General features: G+C 40.3%; 1 protein-coding gene across 4 annotated transcripts in view; it reads right to left on the bottom strand.

Moving 5' to 3' along the window:
* The window catches only part of SLC16A1 (solute carrier family 16 member 1), a 61,510-nt gene that overhangs the window by 13,792 nt on the left and 25,787 nt on the right, over positions 1-21,931 (bottom strand). For 3 of the 4 annotated variants that reach the window (XM_061631984.1, XM_061631983.1, XM_061631985.1), the window contains exon 2: positions 10,311-10,567. The exons of the other annotated variant lie outside the window; for it this stretch is intronic. In XM_061631984.1, the coding sequence (XP_061487968.1) occupies positions 10,311-10,527 (217 nt within the window). In that variant the 5' untranslated portion in view covers positions 10,528-10,567. The remainder of the gene's footprint in view (positions 1-10,310; positions 10,568-21,931) is intronic. 4 annotated transcript variants of the gene reach the window in all.

Genomic DNA, 21,931 nt, shown 5'->3' with positions numbered 1-21,931 from the left:
AGGTGTGTTGAATTGCACAGATACAATGTTAGAATAAACACACAAGTTTAGAAGGGGGAAGATTTAATAATGAAGGAAGAGAAGGACAACAAAAAGAAACACTGTGCAAGATTTCAAGGCCAATCATGGGAAAGCTTATGTCTCCAAGTGCAAACTTCCAAAAGTAATCTGGGAATGTAACACTAAGCCAGAACAAAGGGGAGCAGGTCACTGGATGTAAACTGCACTGTGTGTTGCCTTGCATGAAAATTGGTTGCATACACGTAACACCTGGATGCTTATTAAAGACAGTGGAACACTCTCATCAGAACTTCCAGTGGTTTATTATTTATTTATTAAATTTATATCCTGCCCTTCCTCCCACAGCCCAGGAGTTCAGACATGGAGAAAAGAGTTCCTTCATGGATTCATTTTTCAGGATCCATCATTCAGGAACTATCACAGCTTGCACTGTAGCTGCACAAGAGAAACTTTACAAAATGTTTAATATTCTTAGTTGGCTGGCTACAGATTCATGAATAAGAATCCAGGCAGGGTCACAGGCTACTGGGAATAGGAAGACAGGGATCTTGCTTTTGGAAACAGAGACTTAATTTACTCTAAAAAATAGGGACATTGTGTTTAAATGAAAAACATTACTAAGAACTGTTTAGTTCTTTTGTCCATCCTCAAAGTGTCTCAGGGCTGCAAAGTACTGAGGACAAATCTGGTGACCACATATTTTAATACTACTTTGTGACCCAGATGCTATCTAGCACATTATTCCTTCTGAATAAAGAAACAAGGATTCCCATGCCCTGGACAAACTGTAATAGGTAGGAACTGAGGCCTTATCTCTAGTCGTATAACAAATGATGAGAAGTTTTTTCTCCCATTTGTTAGTTAAATAGCACTGAAGTAATTTCCTGTTGTCACACAAAGCAATAAATATCATACAATTACAGGAGTCAACATAGTACTACCACTGTCAATGGGAATGAAATAGGTAGGTAACTGGGACCAGTCAATTGGAATATAAGTATCTTGTCAGTTCTTAAACAGTTGCCCTGGCTTCTGACCATTTCTGGGCACAATTCAAAGTTTTGGTGCTGTCATGACCTCACAGTCCAACTTCCCTTTTCAGGAGAAAAAAATCATGGAGAAAGAATCAGAGGGTGAGGGAGAATTGCCTACCGAGCCTATCACACTGGTCCCTGCCTGGTCCCTCTGGCACAGGAGGAGTTGATTCTGCCAACATCTCTCCAGCTAATGAGGAGGTCTCCTGGCTGAGGAGGTCTCCTGGCTGCTCTCCAACTCCAGTCCTGAAGCTCCAATGGAATCACTGCCTCCCCCATATTATAGGAGACAATGGCTGCTGGTACAAACAAGGCTGCTTTAACCAGAAGAGCTTCTCCCACTGAGGACAGAGCTAACTAACCAAATGGAGCTGTAGCCTTGTTTTAAGATTTAGTCTGGAGTTACTGGCTGCTGAAGCAACAATCTAAACTTACTCCAACTTGAGCACCACATGGAACTGTCCATTCTGAAGCCATGCATGGCTTTATATAGAACAAAGCCCTACATGGTATTAGGCCTAGGTTCACAAAAGTTGCCTAGTCCATATGAGCATGACTGTACACTGTGATAATCTGTGGAGGCCCTGATCTGGATGCTCCATCATCTGAACTGAAGTGGATGTTGACTGGGGGATAGTGACTGGGGAGAGACTCCTCTCCAGAATAAGAGTAATGGTGCTCGCTCATAGAAATACTCCTGATAGAAAAATCATGACAAAAACAAAAACAGTCACATCTTAGCATTGTATATTTCTAATATAACTAGAACTAGAGATGCAAGTCACCACATCCCAGGTAATATCACTTTTGCACAACTACCTCTTATGATGGGGCGCTGGTGAACCCATCAACATTGCAGCAGCATTAAAGCCACAAATATCCAGGTATAATTTTACAAGGACTTTTCTCCAAAGAAGGAAGAGAATGAAAAATAAATGCACAGATGTCTCATTCTGGGGACAAATAAATATTGTTGGTCCATCTATTTATTTTTTACAGTATGGATCCCCTCTCAATTTTCTGAAAGTGAGCATTCAACAAATGAATTCTCTAAACCATTAAAGCAAATACAGAGGTCTGGTGAAGACAGTTACAGTTTATGTGCTTGTTGCAACACTGAAACAGAAATGTCTGCTGGTTTCCTCACTAGCTGAGTAAGGACAAAGCAGAGACTGTTCCCTTCCAAGGAAAAGTCTCGCGCTCAGTCCACACTGTCACTTGCTTTTGAGGCACAAATACAAAACAGAAGTGAGGCAGTTCACCCGCCAACATCGCTGCACTGAAGCCACAAACATCCAGATCTGGTTCCAAAGGATCTTATATCATCCCGAAAGAAAACAGAAACAAAATCATCAGTACAGGAAATGAACAGAAGAGGAATTCATCACACATACACAAAACATATATCCATATACACTATTTAGCATGCTGTTTTATAAATTATTATATTACTCTTTTGACTGAGTTAATATATGATGGGTGTGTTCAGATACAACACTAAACCACTGTTTACTTGCTATATCACCAAGCCTGGTCTCCACCTGAACTTGAGTGCTCCCCCGCTCGCTTATCTTCCTCCCACACAATTGAGGAGTTCGAGTTTGGAAGCTTTTGCTTTCCCTTAACTTTCAGTGTCTTCTAAACAGGGGCTCATGGTTTAATGCTATGATTAGCTTCAACAAGCCTTGAAGGTACCACGTTTTGAAATTAACATTACCTATGTTTAAACCATGATCTCAGATTCAAACTAATCAGGAAGTCCAGGGAAAGCTATAGCAAAAGCTTCCAAACTTCTCCTTTTACTCATTCAGGAGAAGAGGGGAGGGGGAACGCAGGGGCAGACTAGGCTGGTTTAGCTTTTTATCCAAACGCATCCAATACGATGATTTGTTTCAGTTATTTCAGGGTTTTTTAAGATATGAGTGCATTGGTATTATAAAACCAAGCTTACATATACATATATATATATCCCACCCTTCCTCCCAGCAGGAGCCCAGGGTGGCAAACAGCAGCAGTAAAAACACTTTTAAAATCATAAAAACAGACCTTAAAATACATTAAAACAAAACGTTAAAACATTTTTTAAAACTTTTGTTTGTGCCTCTAAAGAAAAAAATTCTAACCTGTTCTGGAAAATAATAACAAACAATTGGTCAAAATCATATAATAATTTAGACTGTCATATTCCCCCCCCCCAGGTATGGGAAAGTCATTTCTTAAATTTATATAAAAATGATTTGAACTATTATTTAAAGCCTTTGGATATACATCGAAATATTCCGGAATGGGAACCTGTAACAATAGATGAAATTTTAGAATTAATAACTAATCTGAAAGCTAATAAGGCACCAGGACCAGACAATACTCCAGCTGAAATTTTTAAAGCTGATGCAGCCTGGTGGGCACCTGTGCTTGCGACTCTGTTTTCACACATCGATCATACAATGCAAGTACCAATTGACTGGGGAAGGGCTATAATTGTCCAATATACAAAAAAGGCTCAATGTTAAATCCAACTAACTTCAGACCTATAAGTCTTTTAAATATTATTGGTAAATTATATGCTGCCCACTTACAAAGTAAATTAAGCCTATGGGTAGAACTAGAACAAATCTTGGCCCAGGAACAGGCAGGTTTCCGGTTAGGTTGTTCAATTTATGATCAGGCCTTGGTTTTACATCACCTGAGTGAAAAATATACAGCAAAATATGGAGGTTCCCTGTATTCGGCATTTATAGATCTAAAAAATGCTTTCGACTCAATATCTAGAAGTAAACTTTGGGAAAAATTGTATAACTCCAATATTGATGTTCATTTGCTAGCTTTAATACGAGGACTCCACAAAAATACGTATCTGCAGGTTAGATGCAATAACAAAGGACATTTGACTAAACCCATACCAACCTTTAAGGGAGTAAAACAAGGATGCATATTAGCACCGTTGTTGTTTAATATTTATATAAATGAAGTTGCTACAACTTTAGCATCAGTCTCCTCCCATCCGCCAAGATTAATGGAAATCCCAAGATCTATCCTAATGTATGCCGATGACCTGGTATTATTTTCAAGAACCCCAATAGGCCTAAAGCGATTACTGGCTACCGTGGCGACAGTATGCTCAAAGGAACAACTTATAATAAACAACGATAAAACAAAAATTATGATTTTTAGATCCAAAAGGAAAAGGTTGAATCATCGCTGGCGCCTTAACGGGCAGTCTATAGAACAAGTTCATGACTTCAAATATTTGGGGATAACTTTTCAGTCAAATAAATCATGGCAATCACATACGAAAATGTTAATCATGAATGCAAAGAGAACATCGAAAGCCATATTATCCTTTTTTTATAATAAAGGAGGTCAGCTCATACCCTCAGCTGTTAAACTGTTTGTAGCGAAAGTTATACCGCAGTTAATATATGGCACTCAAATTACCACATGTACAAATTTTCTAGCGTCAGAGGTGGTTCAAAGCACCTTTTTAAGATCAGTTCTAGCTGTCCCGTCTTGTGTTCCAAACTGTATTCTAAGATTAGAAATGGGATTACCATCTATTGAATCTTGGATCTGGTGCATAAGAACTACTTATTGGTTAAAACTAATATTCAACCCGGTTGGATTAGCACCCCACATTTTAAAGGATAATTTTGAGTCAGCGTGGAAAAAATTAATCCAAGACAAAATTTCATCAATAGGATTCTCACCATCAATAATATTAGATATGGGCTATGAAAAGGCTAAACAGAGTATCCTTCAGAGAATTAGAGACATTGACCACCAGCATCAATTAATGCTAGTGAAGAAGTCGAGATATAATAGTAAACCATCGGCTCCTATGGCTTATTTATCGAACCTTACCCAACCAAAAAGGCATAGAGCTTTTACTTTAGCAAGATTTAATGTCCTCCCATCGGCTTTACTTATAGGCAAATTTAATAAAGTCCCATATCAGGACAGAAAATGTCCATGTGATAATGAGGAGGTCGAAACAGTTATGCATGTCTTATTATATTGCCCATTTTACTCTGATCTTAGACACCAGATAATTATCCCCATTATAGATTCAATACCAGGTAGGAAGGACATATTTTGTGTAGAGTTTTTATTGGATGATCATTCCCCTGATGTAACTGAAAAAGTTGTGAAATTCTGCGAATTAGCCATTAGACGCAGGAAACAAGGTGTAGACAAAAGGGGTACCTAATTAATAATTTTAATTTAAATGAATCTTTTTAAAAGTAATGAAAAAAGAATGGTTTTAATTAAATGTTTTATAAAAGTTTTTGATGTCAGAATTTGTTATATGTATGTTGTAATATTGTATGTTTCTTTTTTGGTCAATGACTGCAATAAATTTATCTATCTATCTATTTTAAAAAGGGTTAAAAACATTATTAAAAAAACATATTAACAAGTAATTCTAACACAGACACAGATTGGGATAGGTCTCAACTTAAAAGGCTTGTTGAAAAAGGAAAGTCTTCAATAGGTGCCGAAAAGATAGCAGAGATGGCGCTTGCTTAATATTTAAGGGGAGGAATTCCACAGGGTAGGGGCTGCCACACTAAAGGCCCGTTTCCTATATTGTGCAGAATGAACCTCCTGATAAGATGGTATCTGCAGGAGGCCCTCACCTGCAGAGTGCAGTGATCGACTGGGTATATAAGGAGTAAGACGGTCTTTCAGGTATCCTGGTCCCAAGCTGTATAGGGCTTTGTACACCAAACTAGAACCTTGAACTTGGCCTGGTAGCAAATGGGCAGCCAGTGCAATTCTTTCAGCAGCAGGATAACATGGTGGCAATACCCTGCCACAGTGAACAGTCTCGCTGCCACATTTTGCACCAACTGCAACTTCCAGACCAACCTCAAAGGCAGCCCCACATAGAGTGCATTACAGTAATCCAGCCTGGAGGTTACCCGTGCGTGGACAACAGTGGTCAGGCTATCCCGGTCCAGAAACAGCCACAGCTGTCTTAGCTGATAAAAGGCACTCCTAGCCACGGAGGTCACCTGGGCCTCTAGCAACAAAGATGGATCCAGGAGCACCTCCAGACTATGGACCTGCTCTTTCAGAGGGAGGATGCCCCATCTTGCTACGATTCAGACTCAATTTATTGGCCCTCATCCAGCCCACTACCAAGTCCAGGCAGAGGTCCAGGGCTTGCACGGCCTCTCCTGATTCAGATGTTATGGAGAAATAGAGCTGGGTATCATCAGCATACTGCAAGGAACAAATTATTGGCTTCACAGAATTCAATAAGTCTTTCTCCTGTTTCATTTCTGTCTCCTAAGCCCCATTTTCCCACAATTCCTAGTTCTTCTCTGTTCCCTGCTTTCGCATTCCAGTCCCCCATGATTATCAGCACATCTTGTTTTGGTGTGTGATCAATTTCTTCCTGTACTTCTCCACAAAAATCTCTCCAATTCCTCTTCTTCTGCGTTTGCTGTTGGAGCATAGACTTGGATGATGGTTATGTTAACAGGTTTCCTGTTTAATATCTTTGATATCACTCACTCAGACCTTGTGTTGTAGCTCCTAATTGCTTTTGCTACATCACTTCTCACTATTACAATTTCTTCTTAATTTCTCATTTCTTGCATAAAATATTTTTGTACTTCCGATTGAAAATGTCTGATTCCCGTCCATTTTAATTCACTCATGCCAAGTATTGTAATGTCGATATGTTCCATTTCTTGCTTGACAATTTCTAACTTCCCCTGGTTCATGCTTCTCACATTCCATATTCCTACTGTATGCATCGTACAACTCCAGACTCTCCTTCCTCATCTGTGCGCATCAGCCTCTGGGCTTCCTTTCGGCTTTGACCCAGCTACATCATTAGTCACAACGCTACTCGTACTTGTCCTTTGTTCTTCCCCAGTAGCTTGGTGAGTGCCTTCTGACCTGGGGGTCCCATCTTCCAGCACTATCTCATGTTGCATTTTGGATACTCTGTTCATAGGGTTTTCGTGGTAAGAGATATTCAGAGGTGGTTTACCATTGCCTTCCTCTGAGTTTGGATGCATCTTAGTTTGCTATCTCAGCTTTGACCATTCCTGGGGTGCCCCTGCTAGGAGTCTAGCCTCTTGGTCTAGACTCCTGACGGCATTGCTCTCAGCTTCTTCAACACTCTCAAACCCGCTTACCATGTTAAGGTGTGCATCCTAGAGAGTTTTTTTTAATAATAATGATAATAAATACAGAAGCAGCAATGTGGTAGAGGTGGGGATGTTAAAGGGTGAAGACAAAAGGGTGGACAAATTGAGCTGGGGAGTTAGTGCTTTTAGGCCTTGCGATGATCATCAGAACTGATGACTTGGTTAGCATGCACTTGAGGAATCAGAGTGGAGCAGAAGACAGATCAGCACACACACATATAAACACATGTGCCCCTTTTGCATGCATTGGGACACGTGGGAGGGGGGAACCCCTCAACTGCTGCAGCATCTTTGAGAGAGAGTTTGGGGGGGTTGGAGTGTAGGTGGAAGAAAGGGAGGATGCTGGCACACACACACTTAGCTTCAGAGATGGGGGGACAAACAAGTCCTGAGCTTCCTCACTGCTCGTTCGCTTCGTCTGGGCCGAGGGCAAAATCTAGACGGCCTCACAAATAAGAACAATTTTTAAAGGAAATGGCAGCTAATCAGGAGCCAAGAAAGGCAGGCAGACTGGCTGCCAGAAGGGGGAAAGCCGCCTTTTCTTGTAGCCTTGTTTCTTTTTGCTTCACAAAAGCCCTCTTCTCTAGTTCTGGTAAGGGTATCAGCAGCAGTGGCAGTGCAAGGAGATGAAGTCAGTGATAGTAATCCCCTCTTCTTCTTGGTAGCTCCACCCTCAGCCTCCTTTGGCATCTGCCATGTGTTTTATAGGCAGATGCCTTCTCTCTGCACACCTGAAAGATGCTCTGGTGCTTCAGCAAAAGTCCTCCCCCTCTTGTATGGAGGAAAGGGGGAGGTGTCATCATCCCTGAAGACTTTTTTTTTTTTAATCATTTCTTTACAGTTTGTGGCCCCCTCTGGATTACTTCACGGCCCCCAGATTGGGAAGCACTGTTCTAAAGCTTGCAGGCAGAGTGGAAATACTTCAGTTCAAGTAAAAATTAAATCACAAATACATTAGTTTCTTAACTTCTGTACTGAGACCATTCTAAAGGAAGTCCTCTTACCACCAGGGCTGTGGAGTTGGAGTTGGAGTCGTGAGCAATTTTGGGTGGAGTCGGAGTTGGAAGAAATGTACTGACTCCGACTTCAAAATAAAATTAATATTTTAATATTAATATTAATTTATTAATATTAATTTATTAATATGAATTTGGCATTTATGAAGGAGTCACAGTCAGAGTCAGACAGTAGAAAAATTAATATACATTTGCCATTTATGAAGGAGTCGGAGTTGGACAGTAAAAAAATAGGAGTCGGAGTCAGAGTTGGAGTCGAAGGTTTGAAATACCGACTCCACAACCCTGCTTACCACAGTCCAATACAACCACTGAAATGTTGATGAGCAACAACATACAAGCCTAAATGAAATGACATTTTCCTAGTCACATAACCATGATTTATGAAACCAGTAATTTCTGCAATATTCAAACCAGGAAACTATGGTTTTAAGTACACACTACAAACCAGGATTACAAATCAGTTTCATAATGGTTTGTAGGAAGCACTTTATGTCACACTTTCCTGGTTCAGACACTGTGATTTAATAAACCAGGAAGTCTTCTCTGAAGCTAGACAAACAAGAGGATGTATCAAGAGCAGACATCACTTTCTCCATCTCTCAGATTTATTTAAAACTGTCAGGTCAAAGCCTCTCAAACACACTCACACACACATACTGCACAGTGCAGAGGCCAATAACAGGCCAATAAGGGAAATTCACAGCCCACGAATTTGCTTCTAAGAAAAGCAGGGCATGGACATTCATAGTGAACTATGTGAAAAGCAAACTTTTTTTTATATCTACACCCCACCTGACTAAATTAGATGTCCCATCCTGCTGCTTTATTTTCTTGTTCCATTAACGCAATAAATTTTAACTCCCAATTTTGGTTGGGTTTTCACTGTGAGTTCAGCATATATATAATTTAGATGGCTGAGAAAGTAGTGAAGTTGGGCCCTGGGATTAACGCACATGAAATGTTGTTACAAACAGTTTCAATTTTCAGAGGAAAATTGATTAAATAGTAACTGCAATCCACCCGCCACTGTGGAAAGCAGCAAGGGAGGGAAGATTTCTAACTTTTGTACCTCAGCTTCCACTTGTAGTAGTTATGGGACATGCTAACATAAAAGGGGGGAAGTTCATGTTGTACATTTCAATGCCAGTTGCCAGAAACCAGGGTGAAAGCAAGAACACAGCCGTAGCTAGTCTACTACTAGTCTACTACTAAGAAGCCAGATTTCGACTGGACATCAGGAAAAACTTCCTAACTGTTAAGAGCCATACGATAATGAAACCAATTACCTAGAGAGGTAGTGGGCTCTCCGACACTGGAGGCATTGAAGAGGCAGCTGGACAGCCATCTGTCGGGAATGCTTTGATTTGGATTCCTGCATTGAGCAGGGGGTTAGACTTGATGGCCTTATAGGCCCCTTCCAACTCTATTATTCTACGATTCTACTCTGTACCAGGCCAGATTTCTTAGTGCTGAAGTTGTTTATTTAAAAGCTTAATATGTTAACAGTCCCTAAGTGGTAAACCAAACAAGAAAACAATTGAAATAATATAATTAAAAAAGGAAAACAGAGTTACAAAAAAAGTAAAAGAACAGGTAAGAATAGGAATTCAGAAATAATAAGGTCTGATTTACATAAAGTCAATGCTTTATTTGCTCCCATAATAAAGTTTCCTATGACTTGCGGTGCTGAGCATTCATGGGTCTTCCTTGTCCAAGCTAACTCAGAAAAATCATGTACTTGCCTTAGCTATTTAGAGCAGCCTTCTGAAAGGTAATGTCAAAGAGGCACATTGTAAATACTGCAAATTCAGAATTATGCAAAAAATAATACCCCGGGGAAAAATTATCTACAGCTTTGTAAAGAAGCAAGACCGATTAGCCTACTTTTTCTTTTCAATGTGAGTATTAGAGTTCATTCTACCACATGGAAGAATAAGGCATCTACAACAAACATATTAATGAATCATTTGCCTCCAGTTAAAACATGAACGAAATTAGAGCACAATGAGCAATTAAGTCAAGCCTCCACGTATCATATTGTACAGGCATGGAGCTTATTTAGTTTGCAAACTTACCTCCTGCATACATAACTGCCAGCATAATGGAGGAGATCCAGGACACTTTGCTGCTAGATGCGTCAAATATGACTTCTATCTCTTTAAAGAATACTGTAATGGATTTGGGGAATGCATAGGAAAAGCCTATAGAGATAAAGGCACCAACAACTACTGCCCAGCCCCACCCTCCTTCTGGTGGGGTGTATCCCACGGGGCCTCCAATTGCTGGGGGCATCTTGATTGAAGTGGTAGTAATTCAAATAGAAATTAAAGATCTGTAAAAAAACAGAGCAAGATCATTAGGGTTACTGAAGCATCTCATTTTTCTTGATCTGCTAAAATGAGATGCATATCTCTACATTCTGAAACTTCCCTCTACCACTATCCAGAAGCTTTTGAGAAGAATGGTCCGTCTAAATAAAACCCAATATCTGAATTTTGAGTTGCAGGACTGTTTTTAGACAACTGGAAAGCAGCAAGATAGCCATTTGCAGAGAATAATCATCATTTGAAATTAATACTAGCTTTTGGTTGCATTTGGATGCAATGCTTAAACATAGTTTAGCATTGCAAGAACAAGCCTAGTCTCCTACTGGATTCATGTATTCCCCCTACTTCTTCTAGTGCAGTCCCACAGAGGTTTGGAAGGTCCATTAATTGCAGCTTGCTGTGGCCTAATCCTTGCTATGAATGAGGCCCCATCTGTACCAGTTTGTAAAATTCTCAAACTTAAGAGTTAAGGTTCTGTTTTTATGCACACATGTTCTGAGCAACTAGAAATCAGAAAGAATAGATTAGTTGGGTTTTTCAAGCAAGAAGTAATAACTAGCAATATTTAGCAAGTCTCTTTGCTCAGAATTTTTGGAAATACCATGCTCCAAACTTCCATAAACACTGTTCACGCTAGCTAGGTCCTGGAGCTGTGTATGTATTTACAGCACAATAAAACTGATGCACAAAGTACAAATTACAAAAACATGAATCATATGGGACCTGGTAGTTGTAAAACAGTTGCATAAGTTTCTCACATGGGCATGATTAATTGCAAGGCATTTCAAAAGCATTTTGCTGCTGTTGAAAGTTCTGAAATTGTTCCATTTCAAGGTCTACAGCATTTAGGTAGCACAAATATCAATCAACATAACTTTTAGGGAAATTTATTTTAGGCTGTATCTTTTTCAGAGGGGTCAACCTGATTTGAATTAGCACATACTATCAGTTAAAATTCTGGATGAACCCAAGAATGGCTGAGTGGATCCTGGTGCACTGCAAACATAGGTGCACCAATTTAAATCATACTGTCCCCCTGTGACCACACCTATCAAATCAACTTGATTTTTAACAACCCTCCCCGACCTCAGCAACAACAAATGAATCACACCGTAGGCTGATGACATTCAGAAGACAGAATATCCTCTGAAGCTATTCTAGCTTGAATAACATCCTATTTTTAAATTGTCTAGATGGTCATTATCGTTTAGTATTGCAGCAGAAAAAGTCCAAGTCCATATTCCTAAAGGGGGTACAAGGAGGCAATATGGGAAACTAATCCACTATTTAAGCATTTATCACTTCTGTACGGCTATGACTACTTAGAAAATATATAATAAAAAGATGGAAGCAAACTGCACAAACCTTTTCTTCAACTCTGCAAACACATATCTCCTCCTATAATCAATTTGCTCCTTTTTCTTTTTTTCATTCTTTGAATCCCTACCACTCTAAATCTGTCCATTTAAGATTAGTTATATAACTAATCTATAACTAGATTATTCTATAACTACTCTTTTTATTTTGGTGCCTTGAGGAACTCATTCTTAGCTTCTTCGCCAGTAGCTCTTAGAATCCCCAATGTTCACTGCTCTCCATGGTAACATCGCCCAAGATTTTCCAAACCTAAAGACATTCGATGCTCATGTATTGCCAATTGTTCTCAGATGCTGCAGTGGCTCACCATTTTCACTTACGCTTTTTTGGGGTCAGAGGAATCATATTACACTAAACTCCTGCTGCTCTATACGTGTGTAGAGCTGTAAAAAGATTTTTCCAGCTACATTTGAAAAGTGGTAGACCCTCTCAGGATATCCTATTCAACTGAGACGTGTTATAAGGCTTAACAATTATAATTCCTCAAGCTACAGGACATAAACACAAGTAGTATGAAAATTTGAAAATCTCAGATTGTCAAAACAGCATACTAATTAGCTAGACTAGGCAAGAAGTCCTGAATTATCAAAGGAGATCTCTTCATTCTTGACATCAAAAGACTGCTTCTAAACTAATGGCAGACTAATTTTAAAGGTGTCAAAGGTTCCAAAAAAGAAGGGCTCTAAATGGCATATCTGAAAGAAGGTGGGGTGGGTGGGCGGGGACAGTATTGTAAAGACCTACCAGTAACACCTTTCCATGTGTAGAAAGGTCTAAGTGCCCTAACACCACATCCTTTACAATCAATCACTTTTGGAAAGAGCCCTGAAGGTCAGTAAACTAGTGTATATTTAGCAGCGGCTGATAATTTTATTTTGGTAGGTGCCTGTCTGCCTTGCATAAGCAGATCTGATTTCCTAAGTGCTTGGAATGTACCTCATGCTACAGATTTCCCACACTTCAGGGTACAATGAAGCATTAATGGATGCCACAGCATCAGATCTTTCAGATGGCCTGCTAACAATATTAGGGACCTCAGCAGTAAGTATAAAAATGACTCCAAATGTTCCAAGCATGTGCAGCCTAGGAATCCACCAAAGCAAGGGCATCCAAAACCCCATTTTGGAGTGATTCCAAAGCAGTTAATCAAGCTGAGGTAATACCAGTTATTTTACCTAGAAGAGACCCTCAACAAGAACTACTGGGCTTGTACAAACCTCAGACTCAAATATTTTTTTTAAAAAAATCAAGTCGCACAGACGTCTATATAAAAAATCCCCACTATATTAGTACTAGAGTAGCCACATTCCCTTGCATGGCATCTGCACAATGCATGAAACGGACAAAAAAATTGTGTAATTGTTGTGTGACCAACAATTGGCATCAGCAGCAATGGGAAGAAGAGGGTGCCAGGGAATATTTTATGACCCTTAACTTTAGCTGTAACGCGTAATACTGTCAATGCAAGAATAAAAAAAATCAAAACAGTTTCTGAGTATTGTACTAGTAGCATTTGAATATTAGTATTAGGAAAATTAGGGGAGCCCAATAACTCACAAAGTTACAAAGGAAAGGCACATGTCCAGAGAACCATGCAATTTTTTCAAATCTCAAAAAACTAGCCTCTGGATGCATCCTCAGTTTCATGGCAAGTCTTCTGTACTGTCACAGCGTGATATGGTATTTCAACAGTGATGAATAAAGTAAGCAAACTTCATAAGCCTGTACAATATTGGGATTCCTCACTGCCTGAAAAGGTCCATTACTAGGCATGCATAAGCTCCCAAGAATGCAAAAACTCTGTACTGGACTATTGTTCAAACATTTTCAGAAAGAAGCTGGCACACAAATTTTATGGCAGATGTTAATGTACTTTCAGGACAATTGGGAAGTTTTTGCATGGTTTTTCCTGGTTACATCATAGTTTCTGGCATGTGTATGCAAATTATACATAATACACTAAAGAAAGAGATAAATTGCTTTCACTTGCTTGCCGGATCAGTGACTGCACTGACTTGCCACACTAAATAAAATCCTCTGCATACTTATTTGAGAGTAACCTCATCAAATCCAGTAAGGCTCACTTCTGAGCAGTGATGTGGCCTTTCAAGGAAATTGTGAATTGGAAAACTGTATGGAAAAGAGCCAGTGTGGCATAATGGTTAGAGTATTGGGAGACCAGGGTTCAAATCCCCACACAGCCATGAAGCTCACTGGGTGACCTTGGGCCAGTCACTGCCTCTCGGCCTCAGAGGATGGCAATCGTAAACCACCTCTGAATACTGCTTATCATGAAAATCCTATTCATAGGGTCGCCATAAGTCAGAACCAACTTGAAGGCAGTTCATCACCATCATGGAAAAGTACATTTTTGAGAAAAGTTTCCTAGGCAAATTAGGTTAATTTGCATGAGCTACACTTCAGTTAGCATCAGAAATCTTCTGGTGCCTTAGAGAATGATTTAATGTAGCAAAACATTGATGTTGTCAAGCTTGCCATATACTGTATTTGTAGTTGCCAGAATATTTCACTGATTTTGCTATCAAAACAATGCAAACCTGAATTGACAGTTAGTGGTTTTTCTCCCTAATACTTCAAACACATATGGAATGTAAACTTTTAAGATAATTTTAAATTCTTAAAGCGATTTGCCATGTTGGCTTTACTATTTCTTAATCAAAACCACCACAACACATGACTGCCATGCATAGACCCAAGCCACACTGGAACCTTAACAAAAGAAAGCACTTACAAAACACACACAAACATAAATCCTATTAATTGAACTATTCTCTCCAATCCTGGTCTGGTTGTGTATTAGGCGACAGTAGTTACTTCTGACTTTCATTCATCACAGTAAGAAATCACACAAACAGGATCCTTAATGCAGACTAAAGACACACAGGAGTTGGAATACGGCTCAAACTTTTGTACAGAACCCATTACCCATGGATAGACATCGATGATCATGCCCAAGATCTATGAAAACATAACACAGCAACATGACATACACAAGATGCTTTAGGAAGTTATGAATAAAGACTTTGCTGCTGTTGTTACTTCAATGTTCCTCATGAAGAATACCTAGTGCTACGCTCATACTTATTCAAAGTGAGTGTTCAAAATGAGCCACAGCTAAAACTGCTTTAATTTCTGTTGAAATCAGAGGGTTAAACACAATATTTTTTCTGTGTTACAGCTTATTTTGTAGGAGCACACACACACAGGAGCACATATTCTGTGCTATTTTCACTTCCCCTCTATCACCTCCTGTCTAATATCAAAACTGTCTCACGTAAGTCTCTTACTAGTGGAGGGGGGAAAGAATCAAAAGGCAAGCTTTAATAGTCTCTTTAATATGCAGATTTGAGGATCACAGCCTTCTAAATTGAGTTTACTCTGCTTTATACTCATACTAAGATATCCTGAATTCCTCTTTCACATAGCTCCATATATAGACTCTGGATAGTTTTGTAGTAAGCAGACATCATTAGACATTCTAACAGTTGCACAGTTTCAAGATCTTTCCTATCCCCTTCTTGGGAAGATTTAGCTTAAACAAACGCTCCCACTCAAAGCTAGTTCATACATTTTTTCCCTACACAGAGATAATTTGTTACGGGAAGAATGTCATACATGAAAGAATTCTCATTAGGTTCACTTACATACTCAGCAAGGTACCTTAATCTTCTCCTTTTTCTCCATAGTAAAGAATCAATAAAAAGGATAAAGAAGGATAAAATCTTTAGCATCCGCCATGATTTAGACTCCAGTGTTATAGCAGGTGAATCAAACGAGGTATCCAGAGCACATTCTTGTCCTGATTTCTTGGATGAGTTTCAGTTGGTACAGCTTGAGGACATTGACAAGGTGCTTGGTCAGGTTCGTGCAACCACTTCTGTGCTGGATCCTTGCCCTTGATGGCTAATAAAAGCTAGCAGGGATGGAACAGACGACTGGGCCAGGGAAGTGATTAATGCCTCTCTGCGAGAGGGGGTGGTCCCTGGCTGCCTGAAAGAGGCAGTAGTGAGATCACTCCTGAAGAGACCCTCCCTGGACCCAGAAAATCTTAACAACTATAGACCGGTGGCAAACGTTCCATTCCCGGGCAAGGTCCTTAAACGAGTGGCTGCAGGCCAGCTCCAGACACTCTTGGATGAGACCGATTATCTGGATCCATTTCAGTCGGGTTTCAGGCCTGGTTTTGGCATGGAAACAGCCTTGTTTGCCCTGTATGATCACCTCTGTTGGGAGAGAGACAGGGGGAGTGTGGCTCTGTTGATTCTCCTTGATCTCTCAGTGGCTTTTGATACCATCGACCATGGTATCCTTCTGGGAAGACTGGCTAACTTGGGAGTGAGAGGGACTTCATGGCAGTGGTTCCGCTCCTACTTGGTGGGTCGGCTCCAGAAGGTGGTGCTTGGAGAACACTGCTCGGCCATGTGGATTCTCCAGTATGGGGTTCCACAGGGGTCAGTTCTGTCCCCCACGCTGTTCAACATCTACATGAAACCATTGGGTGTGGTCATCTGGCATTTTTGAGTGCATTGCATCAGTACACTGACGACATGCAGCTCTATTTCTCCTTCTCATCCTATTCAGGTAAGGCTGTCAATGTGCTGAACTGGTGCCTGGCTGCGACAATGGACTGGATGAGGACTAATAAACAGACTCAATCAAGACAAGACTGAGATGCTGTTAGCGGGTGGTTCTTCTGACTGGATGGTGGATGTCCAACCTGTCCTGGACAGGGTCGCACTCCCCCTGAAGGAGCAGGTTCGTAGCTTGGGGGTTCTCCTAGAACCATCTCTGTCACTTGAGGCTCAGGTAGCCTTGGTGGCACAGAGTGCCTTTTACCAACTCCAGATGGTGGCCCAACTATGCCCCTATCTGGACAGGGATAACCTGTTTTCTGTTGTCCATGCTCTGGTAACCTCCAAGTCAGATTACTGCAATGCGCTCTACGTGGGGCTGCCTTTGAAGACGGTTTGGAAACTGCAGCTTGTGCAAAATGCAGCGGCCAGTTTGGTAACAGGGACCAGACAGTTCAAACATATAAAACTGATTCTGACCCGCTTGCATTGGCTGCCTGTATGTTTCCGAGCCCGATTCAAGGTGCTGGTTTTAACCTATAAAGCCTTACACGGCTTGTGACCACAATACCTGATGGAACGCCTCTCCCAACACAAACCCACCCTTACACTACACTCAACATCAAATGTCCTCCTCCAGGTGCCTACTCAGAGGGAAGCTGGGAGGCTGGCAAGATGGCCCCCAAATTATGGAATGATGAACCTGATGACGTGCGCCTGGCGGTTATCTTTTTCAGCACCAGGTCAAGACTTTTCTCTTCTCGAAGGCATTTTCTAACAGCATTTGAATATTATGTGTTTTAATTTGCCTATTGGTTTTTATGGGCTTTAATTTGGTATGGTTTAAATTTGTATACTTGTTTTTTATGTTTTAATTGTTGTAAACTGCCCAGAGAGCTTCGGCTATGAGGCGGTATATAAAAGGAAGGAAGGAAGGAAGGAAGGAAGGAAGATTGGATTATGTTACTGTAGAGTGTGATGTAGGTCACATACGGTGCTTTAACACTAGACATTAAAGTGTGGGATTATCATGCTGTATTATCTCCTTTTTACAGGGCATTCACGTGACGTAGGTATCAAATCCTAATCCTCCTGGGTTTTCCCCATTCTCCTTCCATCTTTTTTCATCAACCTGACTTTTTTTAAAAAAAAGAATGCAACAGTTGTGATCACTTTAACACTACTTCAAAATATGAAAAAGCGGAAATGGAAAGTTGGCATAGCATTCAGTGTGTGTTCAGAAACTTGCTAATAGACCTATTTCCTTCCAAGCAGTTGATAATTATACAGCAGAATTCATTCAATCTAAACAGAATGATATGATCAAGGACCAAAAGGTACGCTTCTTGCTCTCTTTTTGGGCTAGGGTTTCATCATGTTGGACTCTCTGCCTCACACACACACACACACACACACAATATACAGTTGCCCAGACAATGTTATTACATTCACAGTGTTAATGATCTGCCATCCACCATTAACTCAAGACAACAAAGTGCAATACAGTTATAAGAGCAAACCCAAGAAGATAAAATTGCCAGATTCTGAGCAGGCTTACCAACAAGGCAGAGTCCAGAGTTAACAAGCCAGGGTGGGGGATGTTCTCAGAATAGAATCTCCTCACCAGATTCTATTCTGAGGAAACCACTGCACTTAAACGGTGTATAACTATGTCAGCCATGCCAATAATCAATTCTCTGCTTCAGGGCAAGAGAGGGAGGGGTGCAGGCTCTTGGAAACTAACCAGTAAGCAGTTTAAACAGTGTTGCAGAGAGGCAGGGATATTTTAAACCAGATCAGAGGGAAAGTTTTTGAGAAGGGAACTTACATAGTTAAGGAACAGAGCTGTGGTGTAATGCCCACCGACTTTTTGCCTTGCCACAGAGACAGATGAAACACTGCAAAATTGCAGTGAAGAAAAGAGTACATTATTTAGTATGGTGTGGACTCACAGCTGCAATTCTGCTTCTGACTTAATGTACAAAAGCATAGTGTAAATGGTGCTAAAAGGCTGCTGTTTCAGAGCACCATAAGGTGGAATGGTTTTAAGCCCTCCTTTGTTTCATTCTGTGCAAATGCTGTGACACACTGAATGTACCAATAGCATCTGGAATTTCCTGAGCTGGTCAGAGTTTCAATAAATTCACATCAAGTGACACTGTGCTAGTTTTATCGCTTTTAGCCCCTAAGGCAGACCTGTTTTAAATGCCTTCTTGTAGTCTTATTTTCAGGACTCCTAATATGAAAGAAGGAAAGAAATAAGCAGCTGAAGCAGTCAGTTGTGCATACAAGAGTTTCCTCAAAGTCAAAAGCACAACTTGTAAAGTTTCCAGCTCCATCTGGAAAACACTGCTACGTGTCAAACGTGTTTGGAAGCAGCCATGTATAGGTATTAAAGAAGCCACATTTACAGTAAATAAGACTGATGAGTCAAATGTGATGCTGCAAAAAAAGGAGTCTCTTCCAAGCTCTGGGAATCGAGACAAATCCAGACTAGATGTTGGTACAAGAAGAGGGAAAATGAAAGAATTCTATTTAGGCAAGAAGGAATATGGGGCACTGCCTCAGTTTCTATTTGAATCAAGGTGCTGAAAAAAAGAAATGCCCATGTTGTCACATGATAGGATTAACAGTGTTTATTTATAAAGAAGAAGCAAAATTTGAGAAGCAAACTGCATAATTCTGCAATTGTAAAGTGCTGTCAATACATTCAAATAATTATTTGGCACAGCAGTCTCTTTACAATGTTTCTTTATGGAGAACAGTACAGTAGAACCTCAATATAATGCAGGGGTCAGGGGACAAGGGACATGGCCATGTTATAGGGCTTCCGAGTTATAACAAAAGCTGTGTTCTGTAGACAGTATTTTACTTGGGGGATATTGTCATGCCCGCTATATATCCAAATCCGTAGTTCAGCGAGCCATGTCGTAATGAGGTTCTACTGTAACAACTTTCTCAGTCTGAGAAGTAACATTCAATGTTGATTAATAAGAGTACTGTATGGAAGCCCCACATCTTGGAAACATGCAATCATGTTTCCCACTTGCTAACTAATGGAAACCCCACCACAGAATCCAATATTCAAGAAAGGTACTCCAGAAACAGATTCACATTCACACCAGGCTTCTACTATAATAGAAGCAGTCATTGTCTTTTTCCTTTCGATTTTTCTATGAAATGGAATAATCTTATATATGGGAAGGAGGTAGTGCTGTCACACAATAACAGAAATTGCGCAGCACAGCCCTATGAAGTTTTATTCAGAAATCAGCCCCACTGTGTTCAGTAAGGCTTATGCTTAGGAGAGTTTGTATAGGATTGCAACATTGAGTCGGTGTATGCCATTTTAGACTGCAACTCTTAAGGTGGAGGATAATCAAATGCAGTCATTTGCCCAATTGGCAGAAGCCCACCAGGCATTTAAATAGGATGAACAGTGCTCTTGCCTCCTTTGTACTTTTGCAAGTTCCTACCCACCCACCCCCATACCAACACCTTCAGTTTCCATCTCATCTGGATCAATGAGAGGAAAGCAAACATTAGGTAGCGTTGGGGGACTGGGAAGTCACTGGTCTGCCCTGAGAATGCCCCCAGCATGCTGCCTTTTTGCCCTACCTATATCAGAGCTCTTATATCTATACAGAAAGTGACATTAAAGTTTCCATGGCAGCAGAGAGGGGATATCAAACACTTGATTTTCTTCTCCAAGATGAGAGTTCTCTCCACTCTCAGACAGAAGATCCAGTATTTCCCATGGCCCTGAAATACCGTCAGGAACCATAGAACTGCAAGGCCCATTGACTAAATCTGCATGCATCTGAATGTAAACATAACTGCTGGGATAAAAAAAACCCTACTTTGTTTCCAGATTATTCACCTGTGTCACAGCAGACACCATATTAGATGGGGTACCCCCTCCTATGTGGGAGAGAAGACTGAACGCCGCATCCAAGATGGCATCTACAGCCCACTTTTTTTAAATAGCTGCTATCCAGTTTTCAACAGCAGACTCAAGGCTTAAATTTAGGAAGTGCTCACTTACTCACATACCACCTGTTCTTGTTTTAAGCTAGACACCTAACTTAAGCCAAATGTTTTGAAAGAGACTTGCTGACAACAGGCAGCAACATGTGGGATCAAGTTAGTCCTTCTGTTCACTTTTGGAATGCACAAGTTTAAATGTTCCAAGTAAATTTTACCAAATTGGCAGTATAATCAACAACAAAAAATGAATTTTCATTTCCAATAGGCCTTCTTCAGTTAGGCCATCATCTCAAACGATTCCAAGGTCTTCAAAGCTAAAATATTAAAATAGTAGTAAATCATATATAGATCTACTGTATAATTCTCTGCCCAGAAGTATTCAGTTAGACCTATGACAATTTATTACTATTACACCCAAACTTGTCCCTGGTTTGGTTTCTGAGCCCTATAAACAGACACTTCCAACCCATTTTCAAAATGGTCCGTCTGCAACCATGAAAGTCAGAAATTTTACTGAACACACAGACTGCATGGAAGCCAAGAAAAACCAAAGCCCGTACCAGATAAACACTACTGGCCAATATGCACACTTGTTCAAACAATATTTTTTTTCAGCTCCTGTGGGTTGCAAGTGAAAGAGAAGTACAAAGTACCTGTCACCTAATGTTTTATCAAAATTTGACCCATGTCCCTTGCCCCTTCATCAAAAACTTTGCAATCTCCTACAGTATTCATTGTTAGCGACCTCCTGATCAGTGCAAGTACACAACCTCTCATGTAAGCAACCCGTATGAGGCTCTATGCCATATTTACTTGCATCTTTTTATCTAAAGAGACTGTTTTCCTCTATTTGTCAAGTGTTTTGCTCTTCATAGTGCTGTTGAAACCAACACACCTCTCTTCTGTTTAACTTTGTTTTTTGCAATAGCTCTGGATCAAAAGTTTCCCGAAACTCCAGTAGGTATTAGCTGTACATAAGCCAGCTGATGAATATGGTTAGGAGTATACCATACCCATTCTCCAGGAGACCCACTGTACATGCCATTCACAGCCTTGACTTGCAGTAATGTTAGCAAGGCACTGCTGGTAAAATTGCTCCATAACTTGGCAGAACTGAATAGCTGAAAGTGGCAGATGCTTGCGCATTCAGTTTCTTGCTGCTTGTTAACCATCTTGTTATAACACCTTATTAATCACTTCATTTAGAGGACATGAAGCTTCACCATCTGTTTCTAACTAGAAGAAGTCAGTTTTCTTTTCATCTTTTGTGTGCGACTCAAGCTGCCAGTAGCCTGACCCATCCACAAGTATTGTTTTGATAAATCCTCTTCCATCATTTGATAACACCTTAAAATGTTCCTTCATAAGTAAAGGACAAAACATTCCTCGTACTCAAAAAGTGAGTGGACTTCA

The sequence above is a fragment of the Rhineura floridana genome, chromosome 6, assembly GCF_030035675.1.
Source record: "Rhineura floridana isolate rRhiFlo1 chromosome 6, rRhiFlo1.hap2, whole genome shotgun sequence".
Taxonomy (NCBI): Eukaryota; Metazoa; Chordata; class Lepidosauria; order Squamata; family Rhineuridae; genus Rhineura; species Rhineura floridana.
Note: the sequence above shows the minus strand (reverse complement) of the source record. Positions and strands in the feature narration are given on the sequence as shown.